The sequence below is a fragment of the Brienomyrus brachyistius genome, chromosome 6 (assembly GCF_023856365.1).
Source record: "Brienomyrus brachyistius isolate T26 chromosome 6, BBRACH_0.4, whole genome shotgun sequence".
NCBI lineage: Eukaryota > Metazoa > Chordata > Actinopteri > Osteoglossiformes > Mormyridae > Brienomyrus > Brienomyrus brachyistius.
The window spans coordinates 55,533-73,360 of NC_064538.1; the positions used below are offsets into that span (position 1 = coordinate 55,533).

A 17,828-nucleotide genomic window follows, 5' to 3' on the forward strand; every position below is an offset into this window, starting at 1 on the left:
CAGCCAGAGCTGCGGGACTGGGGAGGGTAAGTCATCGCGCCCCATTGATCCACCAAGAGGCTCGGTCACAGTCGCATCAATATGCCATCGGGGAAAGTGCCCCCCCCCCCCCCGCTTAGTGAGCCAGCCAATGGCAAGAGAGCCCAGATCAGGACACTTCCAAAGAGTGGTCGCCATCCTATCGCAGACTGCTTTCGCTGCTCTTTAAAACACACACATGTGGCCTGAGTGTCACCATAGCAGCACTTAGAAACACTGGGTTACACTGAGGAAAAGGACCTTCCTGGGCTGGAATGCACTCAAAGTCCCACAGGGCCCTAAATGATGTACAAGTGCATTTATTACAGCAGCCCCTATAAATCTCAGGTAGGACTGAACTCCTGGGAGAGGTTAATGGATTACAAAGGGATGGGCTATCGAGCCCTCAAGTTTATGCACCACATCAATACGTGCAATGCCATCGATCATCCGGGCCTCGACAGACAAATTAAATTCATAAACTGATAATGCACTGGAATATTCGTATTGCTTACTTTAGTGGATTTTTTTTTTTTTTTTTTTAGAATGCTGTTTTAGGATCAAGGTTTATTGATCGGACACTCGGTGGAGATGGCATTGGAAACATCAGAACGCTGATGGCGAGTTTTAGGGGAAATAAAAAAAGACAAGAGGAAGAGAGTCGCCATTAGGAAGGAGCTGCGCTGGTGCACCCGCACGTCGCATTAACTGTTTTTCCCGGTGCAGCAAGTCAGCCAGGATTATTTCTTCATAATGATGCACTAACGAGCTTTAGCGTAAAACCATGTAACATTCAGCACGCTGTTGAGCTGACAACATACGCGGGATGTGTTAAAAAATAAAATTAAAAACCAAACAAATAAATCCTCCAAAAGCCTGGTGAAACTTAAATCAGATTTATTACAATTTCATACACATGTTGCTTCTGACCTCGGCGTTTTACACACACTCACAAATAAGCGGCAGCCTACCGGTCGGGAGGGGGAGCTCTGACAGAGAGGCGCCGCATTTAAGGAGGGAAAACGGCACCGTTTGGAGTCACAAGCATGCGCTGCCTGTGAGGTGCAGTTCACAGGAAGAGGCCCCGCCCCGTGCCGATGCATCACTCCCAGGCTGTGGTCTGGGACACTGCGCAGTGAGCGGGGATGGCGGCACTGCCTCACTGGGGCCTTTGATCCGCGGATTATTGCTGGCACTCTGGGCGCCAGGTCGTCCCACCTCCCACTCGGCCCAAGGTGCTGCCAGCTGAGAGGCTCCGAGGTCTTCGGCCCCCACCTCCCCCCTTAAATTTATCTGATGCTGCACACTGCCGGCGCTGTAACTCAGGGGTAACAGTGAAGCAGGGGGGTGTATCACAGCCAGCAGCCCGCAGGCCCCCTCGCGAGGCCTGGCCAGCGCAGACACACAAACCACTCAAGTCACTGTGAACGTTTCACCAGACCGTGTCTTTATTTCGTTAGTGTGAGACACCATTTGTTAAAAGTGAAAACTCCACGACAGACCCTATACTGTAATTCTCACTTGAGGGATTTTTTTTGTCAGCTGGATGAATGACTAATTTCATTAGTTAAGTATTCATATGTTACTCTCCATTTACAATGGAGGGTGCCCCCCCAAATCTCCCACCCCCACTATCAGCAGCAGGAACCAGTAAAGAGGCAGAACTGTCATCAGTTATGCTGCAACCACCATTGTTTTACACAGTTTAATTACAAAAACCTCAGTGCCGTTTCATGTTAAGATTATTCACTGTAGGAGGCCTATATAATTTGGACTGGAGGGTTTGTCATGTAATATAATATAATATAACAGCTTTCGGTATTAGGATTTTCCATTTTAGCCTCCTTGACATTTCAAGCCGCGATGAACTAATACATCTGTTATTGTTGATCATTTGATTATTAACATACTTCATAAACCGAATCAGCCGCACAGTTGGAGACGGAGATGCAGCGGAGGAAGAAGTAACAGCGAGCGGGAGGGGGGGGGGGGGGGGGGGGGCTGAGGCCCATGAATAAACATTTGCACAAACACCGAGCCGCATCGCAGCAGAAGACGATACACAGGCAGAAGGCACGACCTCAGAGTCACGTCTAGCGAAAGCCAAGGTGACGGCAGAATCGCCCTCCGCCACTGCAGGGGAGTTCCTGCTTCTGCTCCGCTGAGTGGTCGACGGGCCAGCACCCCCGCCGCTAAAATGCTTGGGGTCCACGCTAGAATTCTTTGGCGTCGCTGCGGCCTGGTTTTTCCGAGGAAGGGAAAGTGGAGAGAGTCTAACTAGCTGACAGATAGTTACAGTGATAACAGCACCGGGGTCGAGTCTGCGTCAGGCGGGACAGTGAAGAGGCGGCTTCCATCAGTTTCCCGTGTCAACCAGAACGTGGCCTCAACCACTGAGAGGGGAAAGCGGGGGAATGACTGCTAGCCACCCACGTGCCGGTCCCTCCCGCTGACCTCAGTACACCAGGCTCAGTACGCCTCCAGAGCACCACCTCGCCCTGGTCAAGTCAGGCGTGTTAGGGACCGGAAGTTAAGCAATGGGAGCAGCAGTGTGTGGCCTGGAGCTCACCTTCTGGGCTAAGTGTCCTGACTGGTTACTCGGGATGATTATGACGACATAGGAAATTCAAACAACCATGGATACCGAAAGCCGGAGACGGGGGGTGTCGTGGCTGCAGTGTGGGGCGGGGCCTAGTCCACCTCGCTCTCGTTGCTGGCCCCCTCGGGCCGCCGCAGCTTGTCGACGTGCTCGTTTATCTGCCCGTCGCCGCCCCGACGGTCCTCCGTCTGCACACTCAGGTGCTCCTCTTCCTCGTTCATGTGGCCGACCTCATCCTCATCCTCCTCCTCATCCTCCTCCTCGTCATCATCATCCTCCTCTTCATCCTCATCCTCTCGCTTCTCCTCCTCTCCCTGCACCTCCATACGCACCTGGTCCTTCAGGTTAACGGGCAGTGCGGGGCCCAAGCCAACACCCTCGCTGCCCAGGCCCAGGGGCCCCGCCTGCGGCACCTGGGGGCTGTGGCCCTCCTTGACAGGGGACGAGGAGGCTGACTCGTTACTGACGGGCGAGATGTCACTGCTGCTGTTGTTGTGGTTGACAGAGGGGGTGCCAGAGAGTGCACCTGGTTTCAAGGGAATTTGCCATGAGGGGATCTTTGGGACAGAGGGTGCTGCTGGGAATTGTCTCCTAAAAAGGGGGGGGGGGGCGCAGGTTACCACCACCACTACTATCATGACTGAACAAATAAGGATATCAGACTAGAGAGCGCCCCCTGTAGGTAGCATGGCAAGACGGAAGCTAAAGCTCCCATCAAAAGCACGGAGCCGGCACCGTGATTTAATCGCGGCACATTTTTAATCAGACATTAAAAGTTGGCACTTGTTGGGAAAGCGAGCGGGACTCGCCGGCAGTGTCGCCCGCGCATCGCTGCCTCCGCAGGCCTCGCACGATAACTGACAGCCGAGTAGAAAAGGATTTTAATTAAAATGTAAAACAACTATGTGCAAACTAAGGGGTTTGGGAAAAGCTTTAATCTTCATGATTTTTCAGATGTAAACCATTACTTACGAGTTCATCTGCATCACACGCATAATCAAATGAATATTGATGGAACAAAGCAGGAAATGTGGCTTGGGGGGGGGGGGGGGGTTCTGCACACATCAGGGCTCATTAACCAGTAACGAGGCTGCGACGTGCCCCTCCCAAAACTCGCATGTTGCACACCTTCTGCAGGAGGGGAGCACAGATCAGTAGACAGGACACTGATCCTGACTATTCCTGTGCGCTCTCTTTAAATCGCCAGTAAAATAGTGGGCAGTTGGTTAGGCTGGTTAAGCTGGTTTAGTACCTGAACCCGGGACACAGGCGACATACCTGCTGAGCAGAAGCCCCTTCAGGGACGCCATCTCAGCCTTCAGCTCGCTCATGGCCTGCGATTCCAACATGCGACCCGTGGCCGAGGAAGCCTGTGGGAGCAGGGATGGGGGGCACAGAGGTCAGGGGAAGAAGCAGAGAGATAGCACCGACATGAGGCCCAGAAGCCAGAAACCCGAGGGGGGGGGGGGGGTTCTCTCCCCTGTTAGGCAACGAGATCTTCCCTGAGGGTAACAGGAATGAATCATGCTGTTTTTACATAGTTCTCCATATTTCCGACCGCTGATCACTGGAGGGGAGACTCACTTGATAAGAAGCACCAAGCGCAACAATGGCTGCATTTATGAAGTGTCTCCAAGTATGCAGGCGTTTATTAAAGGAGAGCCTTATCACACGAGCTGGCATGGCATGAATTGCGACAGAGGGACGGCTAATTGAAGCGGCCTGCGCCAATTTGAATAGCAAATCACACCAAAAAACATACATATACAGAGCTTTGTTTGCACGGAATTGATGGTAGTGCTACTGGGATGGCGCCCGCCCCGAGCACGGCGGCCTGCACATCACCTGCCAGTGGGATGGCGCCCGCCCCGAGCACGGGCCACGGCGGCCTGCACATCACCTGCCACTGGCATGGCGCCCGCCCCGAGCACGGCGGCCTGCACATCACCTGCCACTGGCATGGCGCCCGCCCCGAGCACGGGCCACGGCGGCCTGCACATCACCTGCCACTGGGATGGCGCCCGCCCCGAGCACGGCGGCCTGCACATCACCTGCCACTGGGATGGCGCCCGCCCCGAGCACGGCGGCCTGCACATCACCTGCCACTGGCATGGCGCCCGCCCCGAGCACGGGCCACGGCGGCCTGCACATCACCTGCCACTGGGATGGCGCCCGCCCCGAGCACGGCGGCCTGCACATCACCTGCCACTGGGATGGCGCCCGCCCCGAGCACGGCCACGCCGGCCTGCACATCACCTGCCACTGGGATGGGGCCCGCCCCAAGCACAGCCACGCCGGCCTGCACATCACCTGCCACTGGGATGGGGCCCGCCCCGAGCACGGCCACGCCGGCCTGCACATCACCTGCCACTGGGATGGGGCCCGCCCCGAGCACGGCCACGCCGGCCTGCACATCACCTGCCACTGGGATGGGGCCCGCCCCGACCACGGGCCACGAGACAAAGGCACCTTATATGCCAGTATCACACATCTTAAGCTTCAAGGAGGCTTCCAGAAGAACCAGAGCCGTACGGTGTGGTTCCATGTGTTAATTTCATTCTTTTCCAAGTACTGTCAAAGTTAATTCTATTGCTGGGTGGGGGGTATTGGGGGGTGGCACCAGCCATGTGCTGGGTGGGGGGTATTGGGGGGTGGCACCAGCCATGTGCTGGGTGGGGGGTATTGGGGGGTGGCACCAGCCATGTGCTGGGTGGGGGGTATTGGGGGGTGGCACCAGCCATGTGCTGGGTGGGGGGTATTGGGTGGGGGCACCAGCCATGTGAATCGGTTTTGGTAAAAGTGACCGAGGTACAGAAGTTGCTTTTAACCAGAATGGCCTCATTATTACAGCCTGATTATCACATATTTACAGCACGACTTCCAGGGCCAACACTCCCCCCAAATGGTATTCAGGCTTCTGCAGGGACCGGGGGCTTTTCCCAGGTGCGTCTCGATACCCTGGGGAGGGCCCCGGGCAGCTCAGCCTGTTCCAAGGAAAGAGCCCCCCCTCCTCAAGTGCTCTGAAGCCTCCAGGAACAGACGGCCCCCCCACATCAGTGGGCTGAGCCCAAGATTTCCTGCCCTCTGAAGTCAGAGAGAGGTGGGACAGGAGGGATACGGATTACAGCTCAGGAAAGGGGAAGGTGGGGGGGGGTTTAAGGACCCTGGAGGTGGCCGGTTCACCAGGAAAGGCTTTTGTTATAACTTAGACCCCTTCGCGTGTAATTAAATCTTGAAGAAATCATTGAAGCACATTTGAAAGGGACTGGAGGTGGGGGGGTCTCAGGGCTCACCCGTCGAGCGGCTAGTGACCCAGCAGCCCTAGTAAAGGCCGGCTTTCTGGACGGGGGGGGCGGCAAGGCCCGTGATAGGCCTAACCTTAATGCTGCCCCCCCCCCCCAAAATGGTCCAGCATAATAAGCCAAATACACACTTCTCTAATTTTACTGCTAGACAAAAAAAAAAAAAAAAAGTTAATTACTTCAGAGCCAAGGCGTTCATGAAATAGGGTATTAAATAAGGAAAAAGACCACAAGAAGTTAACAAAAGCCTAAAGAGCAGCCGGGTGTAGCTAAGGTTTGGGACGTTTATGAAACACCACCTTCATTCGAGCTCCTGCACCCCAGAAGCTCCACAGGCCTGACGGCAGGACGGACCGTGCAGAGCGGCGGCCTCCAGCAATCCAGCGCAGGACAGGAAATCCCACTGCTTATCGGGGATAACAAGGAGGGAGGCTGGCCTATGCTGAAGTAAGCCTACTCTGGACACACCCCCTTTTGAACAGACCCCCCCCCCCCCAAAGTACTTGCTTGTTCACGCCAAAGCATCCAAATCTAAGGAAATCACTCAGGAGGAGCTGAAGTGGAACTAAACGGGAAGAAAACGCTGCAGAAAAGGCCAAACACACAAAGAGGCCTGAGACATTACTATAATAATAAATGGTGATTAATGACTGCACCCCATTAACAGATATCACCTAACGAGCAGAGCTTTTCACTAGATGCTAATTAATTCATGGTAACTATGATCCCCACCCCCCCCCCCACAATGTAATATATGTATACAGATGAATTACCTTCAAAAATAAATCCCTACCCAGTGCTTCAGCTGCATAAGCTGGTATAATTTATTTCACTTTGTTTACTCGCTGTCCGGCTAAAGGGGAGTCCGGGCTCCAAACTGAGAGGTTACTAATCTGCCATGGCCGGCCGCAAATGAAGAGGCATGCAGCACTGAGGCAAAACCGCAGTTTCTCAGGACCCTAAGATAACATCATTTAAGATGAAACTCTTTGTGCTGAAAAGGAAGATACACGTGCAAGATGGCCGCCTTTGCTTGGTGGGGATGATGCAGCTGCTTTTGGACGTACATGTACATGTACTTCGGAGACACATGCACACGCACACACACATGCACAGACACACACACGCGCACACACACGCACACACACACACGCACACACACACGCACACACACACACACGCACGCACGCACGCACGCACGCACGCACGCACACACACACACACACACACGCACGTACATGCATACACATGCAATGATCATGACCACAAACTTCCTCGTCTACAGCACACGCTTCCAGAGAAAGGTCATCTGAAAATACAAAAAAAAAAACCCAGAAAACGTCACATCGCTTTTCAGCGGTTAGGAAATAAAAGAAAATGTTTACTTAGCAGCTGAGGAAACAGGAGTAGCCATGTGTTTCGGGTTAAACACGCGCTTCCGCGTTAAGAGCCCTCGTTGGTAGGCCAGCCGGCCGCTCCTCATACCGCGAGGAGGAGGGCGGAGGGGCAGCTTCCAGAAGGGACCGCTAACGGCTAAACGCTAAGTAGCTCCGCAGCCCAACATGTGTCCTTAATCACGCTCCCCGGACCTGGAAACAATTTTCCAATTTCCCATATGGCTCGAGACAACAGAGCGCCATGTCTCCGAAGAAAATTTAAGATCAGCGTCACGGCCATAAAGTGGAGTTTATGATTTGTTTAATGGCTGTTTTGATGTGAAATATACTTTTTACGCACTGCTGCCTTCCAAAGAGCCACTCATGGCAAACGTAGCAGAAACTTTTTAATCTAATTTATATTTTGACAAAAAAAAAACCCTAAAAAAAAAACAAAAGAATGAACAAGAAAGGAGTCATTGTTATAGTAAAGTGCGGACGGAGGCAGCCTCACTGGTGCCCTGACTCAGCCTCACTGGTGCCCTGACTCAGCCTCACTGGTGCCCTGACTCAGCCTCACTCCCAGACATGCCAGACACTTCCAGGTCAGGTCCCCATCTTCACCCCCGTCATCATGCCAAGTGGGAGCTTGGCCTGGCAGTGTGACCCGGAGCCATCACTATTACATTACCGCAGTCGTGAACGAACAAAATAAACAAAAATAAAATAAAAAACCAACACGCGGTGAGGCGGTCGAGTCGCGTCATCCCTTCGCGTTTCCACAGAGACAGATGTGCCCACATATGTTTGCTCGCAGGATCCAGATGCTGCTCTCAAACAGCCTCGTGCCTAACAAGCTGCGGACACAGAGACTGCTGGCTTTCCGGGCCCGTTCTGCAAAGACTTACTGCGGGGTACAAGGAGCCATCAGGGGCCCTGCACCGCACATTTGAGGTGAGGGGACACGTGTGTGGGCGTCTGTGGGCGCGTGTCTCTGCGCTCGAGCGTGTGGGCGTGCGTGCGTGCATGTGCTGATCGAAGCTGTCAGCCCCCCATGGACGTAAGCCGAGAGGCATTACCAGACCCCACATCAGAGACGAGGCCTGGACACAGGACATGCGGCGGAAGCGTGTGACGGTATTACAGCAGAGGGCGGGTCTGTTCAGTCAGCATCGCCTGTTTCTATGACGGCCAGGATCCCGAAGTCTAACAATCAGCCGGAGGACCAAAAGCAGAAAAGGGGGTCCTTTCGGATGGCCTGTCCTGGCCAGCTGACCACCGGGGGCCCGTGGAGATGGATCGCTGCACCAGCTCTGCCACTCACCTTGCGTGCAATGCTGCTTTGAGGGCCCACCCACGCAGCGCTTCCTGGCTACAGTTGCTGCACACATGCATGGCTGCCACTTCTACCTGCCCTGCAGATGAGACGCTTATCCTGCCTCTGCCGGAAATCGGTCACCTTTCAGTGGGGGCCGCGTGGTAGCCAGAAAACGATGCCTCTGTCCAAACAGCAGTCAGCTGGCCAGCTAGCGACCCGAATACCGGCGGGCCTGTCGATACGGCCGAGCGCCGAGCGCCGGGGATTTACCTCAGAAGAGGCCAAGTCCTGGCTCAGCTCCCGTATCCTCTGCTGCTGCTGGGCCAGGAGCTCCTGAACAGAGGCCAGAGTGGTCTGGAGCTGGGCGACTGGGGAGCGAGAGAGAGACACAGAGACGGGCTGAGAGCAAGGCCAGGACACAGGGAGCAGGAGGCACGACGCTGCCGGCAGACACAGACCGGCGGGTTCCCTCCCACTGCACTGACACACTGGTCGGCTTGTGAAAGCGCTGCCCAAGATGAGGGCCTGTCAGAAAGGAAGCCCCGGCTTTGGGGCGGCTGAGAGCCCTTAGTGTGTGGGGGAGGGGTGTCTGCTATACTAAATCTTTAAAGTACAGAAGCACAGGGGCCACGTCACGGAAACTAGACATTACAGGAAACAGAAGGAAAATGAGTTGCTCTTCAGTGTGCATGAGGCACCTGCCCTGCCAATCACAGGTACAGTTTAGTCAAACAGTAACAGCACATACAAGTATTTCCCATGTATAAAATAAAGGACAAGAAGCGGCAGGGACCGCAGCCCCGAGGGTGGGGACGTGGGACTACAAGCAGAGTGTCTGCTGGTGCTGCTCCAACCTGGAGAGATTCCCGACGTGAGCTGTGTCGTGCGCAGTGACGGCTCACCAAACAGGCCTCAAAATCACCCATTACGATTTCAATGTCCATAAATGATTCAGATCCAGGGCAAACAAACGCAGGCCAGTCTCAGCTGTGAGGATTATGTCAGGCGCTGCAGAGCACGTACACGTGGCCCGGCACACCGGCACCTCTAATTTAACCGGAATGGCGTCTAATAAGATGAATATTGGCCGGGATTTATTCCGGGGACTGGAATGAAAGCAATTCCAACGGTTAAGCGACCACTGATGCTGCTTTAGACATCAAGTTGGAAAATAATAAAAGTCAGAACCTCTAATTTTCTGGGAAATGAGAGGTTGCTTCAGTTTTAAGGCCAGTCTGAGATACCGTTGGGTGGGACTGTGTCATGGGAAAGCTCACACTCTTCCCGCGATGCTGAAACACAGGGGCGCTCAACCAACCTGACAGACAGCTCTTCTACGAAGGCATTTCACTACCTTAAACTTCGGTTCCCTCAGCAGGGGAAGGCCTATTAACTCTGTTACCCCCACACCAAAGGACCAGCAAGATAAAGCTTTTAAAAACATTCAGGATGTTCAATTAACTGCGGGGGAAATGGCGAGTTCAGTGCCGCACTTTCCGCTTAAACCAGGGAGGTAATAAAATCTCTGCTGAGCAGAGTAAATAGGTTAATCCCTAACCTGGGGCCCGACCCCATGCAAAACAAGCGTCTACATGCCCCCATTAGCCAATATCTTGCCAATCGTTATGCATCTAAAAACCTTCAAACCATCAACAACCAAAAAATAAATAAATAAATAAAATTAAAAACACTTTTATTTGAGGAAGGGAGCATGACTAAGTGGTCCTGCTAATCCCAATAACAGTGATCTTCTTTTATTGACTTTGAAGATTGAATTATTTCGGGTTCAGGTGAAGGTATGGGAGATCAGAGACAAATAAGCACAGTAATAAAAGAAACAGCACTAACAGGCAGGGACTGGTGTTATAAAGCAGGATATTATTTCAAATAACACGGAGAACAGGGCTGTTTCTCTCCTCTCCACTCACACGTGAATTCCCAAACAATGCATTAAGTTTCCAAACTGATTATATTACAGAAAACCAATAAACATTTGTATAAATCATCCGGAGCAAAGTGTTAAATCAAGTCTAATTGGTTTAACATCAAGAGATATAGTAGCTGCCTACTGTTTGGCTTTTCAGGAGAAGGTAAAAGGCTTTATGATGCCGGCTCCTTCACAGACACGACCAAACCACATTAAAGAGCCCCCCCGCGTGCACACGAACACCGCCGGCGCACGCCCAGCAAATATCGCTCTCCCCGTCTTGACCCATGGGCTGTCTTCTCAGGCACACCCCATCCCACCTAAGCCCCCCCAGCACAATGTCTGACAGCTTCAGCTGCACGGTATACATTTTTACTGGCCCGCAGCGGCCCACTGCCTGCTACAAGCACTCAAGCCCCGCCGACTGAACTGGGGACCTCTAGTGGTTGGAAGCTGTCAGTGCCTGGTTCATCTGGTCAGGCACCTGAGTTTGTTCCGTTTGTTTGCTGTACCAGCAAATCCCCTCCTGGAACTCCTGTTGAACAGCTGATAATTTGCTGCTATTGTAAAGGGGAGGGGGGCATCAGGAAATGGGGGGGCATCAGGAAATGGGGGGGCAGGAATGGGATAACTCAAAGAAACTCCCTTCAGCTTTTTACACAATCGATAGAGTGCAGAGGATCTATGGGTAATGTGAGCGTCTAAAGGACCACGGCACACCGAGAACCCCCACGGCACCCCCACAGCACACCGAGAACCCCCACAGCACCCCCACAGCACCCCCCTGACCACTTCTGAAAGTGCTTCCTGATGAGAGTAGATAAGGCCTGTTACAGCTGCTTCAGAATCCTAAGAGTGGGCCGCATCACTCTAGATTATTGGAGAAACAGCCCGCATTTTGAACATTACACACGTCTGGACTGGCCCACGTCCTGCACAGCCAGCTGGTCACCAATATGGTTCCTTGCTGCCAAGGCCGGCGGAACCGGCGGCAGACCCGACAGCCGGCTCGGCGCGCTGAAGCCTGTCCAAAAGCCATTCATTAACCGGGCCCACGAGTGAATGAGCGAGCGGTAATGCGAGCTTCGGCGCTCAGCGGAAGCTGGGAGACTGATGCGGGCGCATTTAAAGCGACACGTTACTTCCGAAACAGGCTGACAAACAAAAGGCCAGATGGCGCTGCGCAGCCATCACGCACTGCAAGGAGCACTGGGGCCGGCACTGCAAGGAGCACTGCAGCCGGCACCGTTGTTCACGCTATCGGAATGTTCATCGACAGCCAATCAGGGCTGGTTACACGCAAAAATACAGCTAAGAACTGGGGGAGAGGCCTGAACATTCATGTCAAGCAACGAGGTAGGAATTACGCTTCGAAACAAACAGAAAACGTACCGAGGAAGGGAGCATAAGAAGATAAGAGTCACCTGGCTTCACCTGCAGCACGCCATGCAGCGCGCAGCGCATGCGCACGTAGGCATCCAGGAAACGGAAATGGCACCCAGGAGGAACAGGCGGGAAAATGCAAACGGAGTTAAATCAGGCCTGCGTCTCCAGGGCCGAGATTGGCCTGCGCTCGGCAAGATCGCATCTTTTCCCTGCATTGCATTTGTTTCCTCCGTGTCCTGCACTTTCCGCTCCGCTCCGCTGCCCACAGGCATGCAGTCAGATAAGTGGCCTGCAGTCTGCAGGTGCATATCTTGCAGTGGATGCACTTTAGACATTAACATGCTCTGCATAAATGGTCAGCATGGACTCGTTCGTTATAATCAGGCACGTCAGCCTACACCCCCAATAAAGCAGCCAATTCAGAACGTTTCATAACTCCACTGGACCAGCTATACGTCACAAGAATTACAAACACATTCATTTAATGCAGTTCCTAAGACCAGGCCTGGACAGACACTGACAGGGCACACGCTTGCTGTTAGAGGCGTCCCTAGTCTCTGACTTCTGGCACACTTAATTAGTGCCGCTTCCCGGGGGGGGGCCGAGGGGCCAGCCGCCACACCTGCATGAGACAGGAGACACACCTGACACTGTGCGCTTAATCACTGACGCGGCCCGACGCAGGCCGGAGCGTCGCACCTCCGTGCCGAAATTAAAATGAACTTTCTCACCATGGGGGGGGTGCAACGGGGTGAGGGGAAGAGGAACGCTGTCATTTCCCGTCCGCTCATTAATATTCTGAGGTTAAGAGCTTTGCAGCCAAACGTAATTAATTGAGGCTGAGCCGACAGTAAACAAGCAATTTGGAATTAAAGAGAAATGACGGGTCCACCGTTTGTTAGAACGCAAGCGGATTCCGACGACAGATAAATGACGGGAAATGTTAAGGGGGAGAAGTGATGAAGAGATTAATCTTCACCTGTCTGCGTCAGCGTGCTGCTCATCTCGGCCATGCTGCTCTCCATCCTCTGCAGCTGCTTCTTGTCCTCCTTGCTGCCCATGATGAGGGGAAGGATGTATTTCTGCGATAAAAAGAAAGTCTCACCAGTAGCCCTCGAAAAGAACGAGGGAGACCTGAGGAGAGCAGAAGCTGGAAGGCTGGCTGGAATCCTTCCGAGGGACACCAGCTGACTGACCAGCCCCCACGGCCCGGGGGCCTCCCAAACGCCCAGCCCTGCATGCCATCTCCCGATAGACATAACCCCAATCCCAACATTCACTGCAGCAAGTAGGTGAGGGAGTGACACAGGGTGTATCGACGCAAAAGCAGCACTTGTGGTCTTTGCAAAAGTGGTCTAGCTAACTTTCCTCCCAAGAACAGACTTGAGGCACAATGAATCATGGGATTGGTGTATTTCGGTCAGGATGCGACTGATGTATCCTTGATATTTGGGGTGGGAGAAGAACAACATCCGGGGATTTTTATAACCCACCTCCGTACTTCTGTGCTGGAACGGTTCTGCGGGAATGGAAGAGGCCGTAAAACAAGGACGCGAGAACACAAGTACGGGCAAGTACGCCTACTGAGAAACACCTAATGTATAAACTGTGCCCATGTGACTTCTGTCCAATCGCCTCGCATCTTCGATGGGGCAGGATCTGCAGAGCTTGACAGGCCTATATCCCAGAGCGCTGTTCCCTAACTATCCCGGTTAAACTTATTTGAGAAACAATACAAACTGCAGGTTTACACCTTTGTTCATTAACATACTTTCATGCTACTTCAGACTGCTTCAGCAGTGTTTTTGTGACGTGTGCCCAGGATTGAAGCTTGTGCTGTTTTTATCCCAGACTCGCTCTCTACAGTGAACTTAATTATAAATGTAAGATGTTTTACCTCCAGCACCCAGACAAAGAGGGCAAGGGGACAAACGTCATCGTGCGCACAGGCCAAGTGCCATTGAGGACAGGGGTACTGGGACAGGAACCCGGCAGAGAGACTTAGAGATAGGGAGCCATTAACTGGGACGCGCAGCCGTAACCACTGGCAAGTTAACGAGCTGGAGGAGTGTGGGAGGAAGAGAGAGAAAAGCCAGAGCTGTTTATACAAGCAGCGAAGAAACAGGCTGCAAGAGTTACTCGTTAATCTTTAATGAACTTAAATATTACTCAAACATTAATGAATTTTTTTTTAATCTGATGCCACAATTTTTTTATTAATTTTTTAAAAAGAATTTTTCCTCATGCATTATTATATTATTATGAATTATCATAGGCTGTCCTCAGAGTATTTAATAGGTCTGAAAGTGACAGAAACCAGGAGCACCCGGGGGCGTGGCCCGAGGAAGCACCCGGGGGCGTGGCCCGAGGAAGCACCCGGGGGCGTGGCCCGAGGAAGCACCCGGGGGCGTGGCTTGTGGGCTCATGGTTGAAGGTTGAAGGTTACTTCGTGTCATCCGCAGCTTCATACATGTACAAAGAGTGCTGAAACAACGTTTTTCCATGGTCCCGGTGCAACATATAGTAACATACATACATACATACATACATACATACATATATATATATATATATATATATATATATATATATATATATACACATACACACACACACACATACATAGTACACTTAACATCACGGTAACGGGGCGCGCAAGGTACAAACAGGCAGTAAATAAATAGTGCAGAGATAATAAATAAGCAGAGCAGAGATGCAAACTTCGTAAGTGAGTAAAGTGCTGTTGCAATTTCGAGGTAGTTTATATATGCAGTTTAGAGGAGTTTGGCGTGTGTTCAGAGCTCTGATGGCGTGTGGCGTGACGCTGTGGCACAGCCTGGCAGAGGCGGAGTGACGCTTCCATACCGTTTTCCGGACGGTGGGACAGAACAGAGTCCGTGTAGCGGGTGGGAAGGTCACAGAGTGAATCGCAAAGATCTCTCTCTCTAACTTCTCTCCGTTTTCGGTGTGACACATGCAGATTTCCCCTCCCTTCCGCATTATTTCCTGCAGTGTGTATTTAATCTCCTCTCACTTCATGGTCATGTGACAGCCCCTCAGTCCATGCTCTGGTGGTGCCCACGGCCCTCACAATGCCACTCCGTATCCAGCGTGCAGAGTAGTGCATGGGTGCTGGGGGCATCACACAGGGTTCAAATTCATTAAGTGCCAGTGCCCTGGGCAGCGCCACAGGAACACATGACCTTCTGAAGACAATCGGCTGTCAGCGGCACGCCACAGTGACCGAGCGGCAGTTTGATGTGAGCACAGCCAGCGGGCACCGCGGGCAAGGTGTCAGGGCCCGGGTCACACCGCACCAACTACACCCCCCAAAGATAAACGGACGTTTACGGGCAGGCACGGGCTAGCAGCGGATAAGCAGTAAGTAGCCTGGGCAGTGGCCAGTAGCCGCGGGAGCAGTTAGCGGCCCGGGCAGCAGCCAGTAGCTGAGGGTGCCGTTAGCAGCGAAAGTAGTGATTAGCAGGGAGGGCAGCCGCCAGCAGCAGAGGTAGCGGCCAGCGGCCCAGGCAGCGTCCAGCAGCTGAAGGCACGGGAAGCGGCCAGCAGCCCTGGGTTAGCGGTTAGCAGCCGAGGGCGCTGTTAGCGGTGAAAGTAGCGGTTAGCAGGGTGGGCAGCAGAAGTAGCCTTTGGCTGGTCAGGCTAGTAGCTGGCAGTGACTAACGGCACAGGAAGCAGCTAGTGGCAGATATACAGTGGCTGGCTGCAGCCAAAGTCTCCTTATAAGACCCCAGCTTGGCGCAGCTGGTCATAGTGCCTCCCCAGGTGGTGCCACAAGGCAGATTTTCACAGCTAGCCCAGCGCCACTGGCGGCCAGAGAAGCAATAAACACTTTAAAGGCAAAAATCGGAAAGGAGTGTCGCCTCCGAGTGTTAGGCATGCAGAATTAATAAAAGGGCTGCTGGAGGCCGGCGTGTTTACACACGACTCCATAACATAAGTGAAGCACGCGCCAGGGAGGGGTGGGGCGACATATGGGCCCAGCACGGCCGCTCACCCTGGGGGCACGGCAGACTGCCCACCAGGGACTGTCACCCTGCCACCAGCAGGGAGCGCCACTTTGCCTGGCGTAGGCTGGAGTGTGGGACACACACACACACACACACACCAAAGAACAAAGGAGTTTGACAGAGTGCAAGTCCAACAGGCAAAAAAAACAGAGGAGAAGGAAGACGGACTTGGAAAGAAAAGTAAAAAAAGAAATGAGGAGGATGGATATGGATGAATATGCTGAGACAGAGAAAGAGGATAAACGACAGAGCATGGAATGCAGCTGCAGTGACGCTGCCGTTACCATGGCAGCAGCTCGGCCTAACCCTCAGCAGACCACGCCCCCTACAGGCCGCGGTGGCAGTAAACACCCAGAGATCTCCCTGACTATAAAGGTCAATTGTGGGCAGGAGGCTTATATTAGAAGAGGAGCAGGGGGGGGCTTCAGCTATGGCGACGGTGTAAACTGGGAGCACTTAGAGCGGAGAGCAGCGACGTGCAGGACGGCCTGGTGCTCGCCACACGCGGTAAGAGCAGCGGCGTGCAGGACGGCCTGGTGCTCGCCACACGCGGTAAGAGCAGCGACGTGCAGGACGGCCTGGTGCTCGCCACACGCGGTAAGAGCAGCGGCGTGCAGGACGGCCTGGTGCACGCCACACGCGGTAAGAGCAGCGACGTGCAGGACGGCCTGGTGCTCGCCACACGCGGTAAGAGCAGCGGCGGGACGCCGAGAGCCTGGCACACGCCCGACTGCCGCTGCCACGAGGGGCCGCCCCTCACCAGCCGCTCACACCTAGAGACCTCACCCGCCCCCAGCTTCGTTACAGCCGATGAGTAGGTGAGGCGGGGTCACGAAGGCTAAGGCCTCGGCTTCTCCACAGACCCCCGCGCCCATTCTAAGCAGGAGGAGAGGGTGGAGGCGGTGCTGACGTACCCGGTACAGGTGGTGGAAGCCGAAAGCGATGCCGGCCATGATGACTGCCAGGGCGCCATAGTCTCTCCATCGGGGGCCGGTGGGTCCTGCAGCAAACACACCCCTGAATTAGGCCATGACATCACCCCTTATCTTCATCACGATCATCTTCATCGTTCATCGTTAACCCAGGCGGCGACTGACAGCAAACGGTCATCTGACCCACCAGGGACGTCAAAGTTTGACAAGACTGGAAGTACTTTTCTAACACTTTTCCAACATTCAGGTGTGTCAAGCTCAACGCGCAGTGAGGCTGCCATGGTAACCTGTGTGATCCTGTGTAACAATCGCATGCACACCATCGTTAGGGATGAACACATTTTAATCATCATTGAGTGGGGGGGGGGGGGGGGGGGGGGGGTTAGTGATGAGATTTTACAAAATTCAGAAGCAAATCTATGGGACACGACATTCGAAGAGCGGGAAAGGGAGCCAAAGACCAGTATCCGAAAAACGCTCTTTATAAATGCAGCGCCCCAAGGGGAAGACAGGAAACGGGGGGGGGGGGGGGGGTCATTCACACGCCGAGGCGTCGCTCCTCCGCAAAGTCAGCTGGGAATGGGAGGGGGAATCACCACGAGGGTTTGCAGAAATGCGAAATGCCACAGGGTTCAGGTACCGCTGCCCCGGCGAGTCCTCAGTACCGCCTTCCAATATGACTCAGATTAGCAATTATGAGGAAGACTGAATGAGAGGATGATGTCACAGCTCTGTGACAAAGGTCAGGGAGTGGAGGTGCAAGGCAACAAACAAACAAACACCAGGAGGTGCCGAGCGGAGGCTGTCAGCCCCTTCCGGCCCGGCAACTCAGTGTGGGCATCTCCCGCAACCGAGGAAGAAGAGGCACTCACGGAAATTTCCGCTTTTTGTCTATTTGCAGAGCTGAATGTCACTGAGCCCGCAGGTAAGGGGGAGAAAACC

At 53.5% G+C, this 17,828-nt stretch overlaps 1 protein-coding gene across 3 annotated transcripts in view; it reads right to left on the reverse strand.

The window, feature by feature from the left end:
* Positions 1-895: 895 nt before the first annotated feature.
* pex14 (peroxisomal biogenesis factor 14) overlaps positions 896-17,828 on the reverse strand; it is a 56,727-nt gene continuing 39,794 nt past the window's right edge. For all 3 annotated transcript variants that reach the window (XM_049016395.1, XM_049016397.1, XM_049016398.1), the window contains 5 exons: positions 16,869-16,954; positions 12,906-13,008; positions 8,884-8,981; positions 3,896-3,987; positions 896-3,208 (listed from right to left, as the gene is read on the reverse strand). In XM_049016395.1, coding sequence (XP_048872352.1) covers positions 2,710-3,208; positions 3,896-3,987; positions 8,884-8,981; positions 12,906-13,008; positions 16,869-16,954 — 878 coding nt within the window. In that variant the 3' untranslated portion in view covers positions 896-2,709. The remainder of the gene's footprint in view (positions 3,209-3,895; positions 3,988-8,883; positions 8,982-12,905; positions 13,009-16,868; positions 16,955-17,828) is intronic.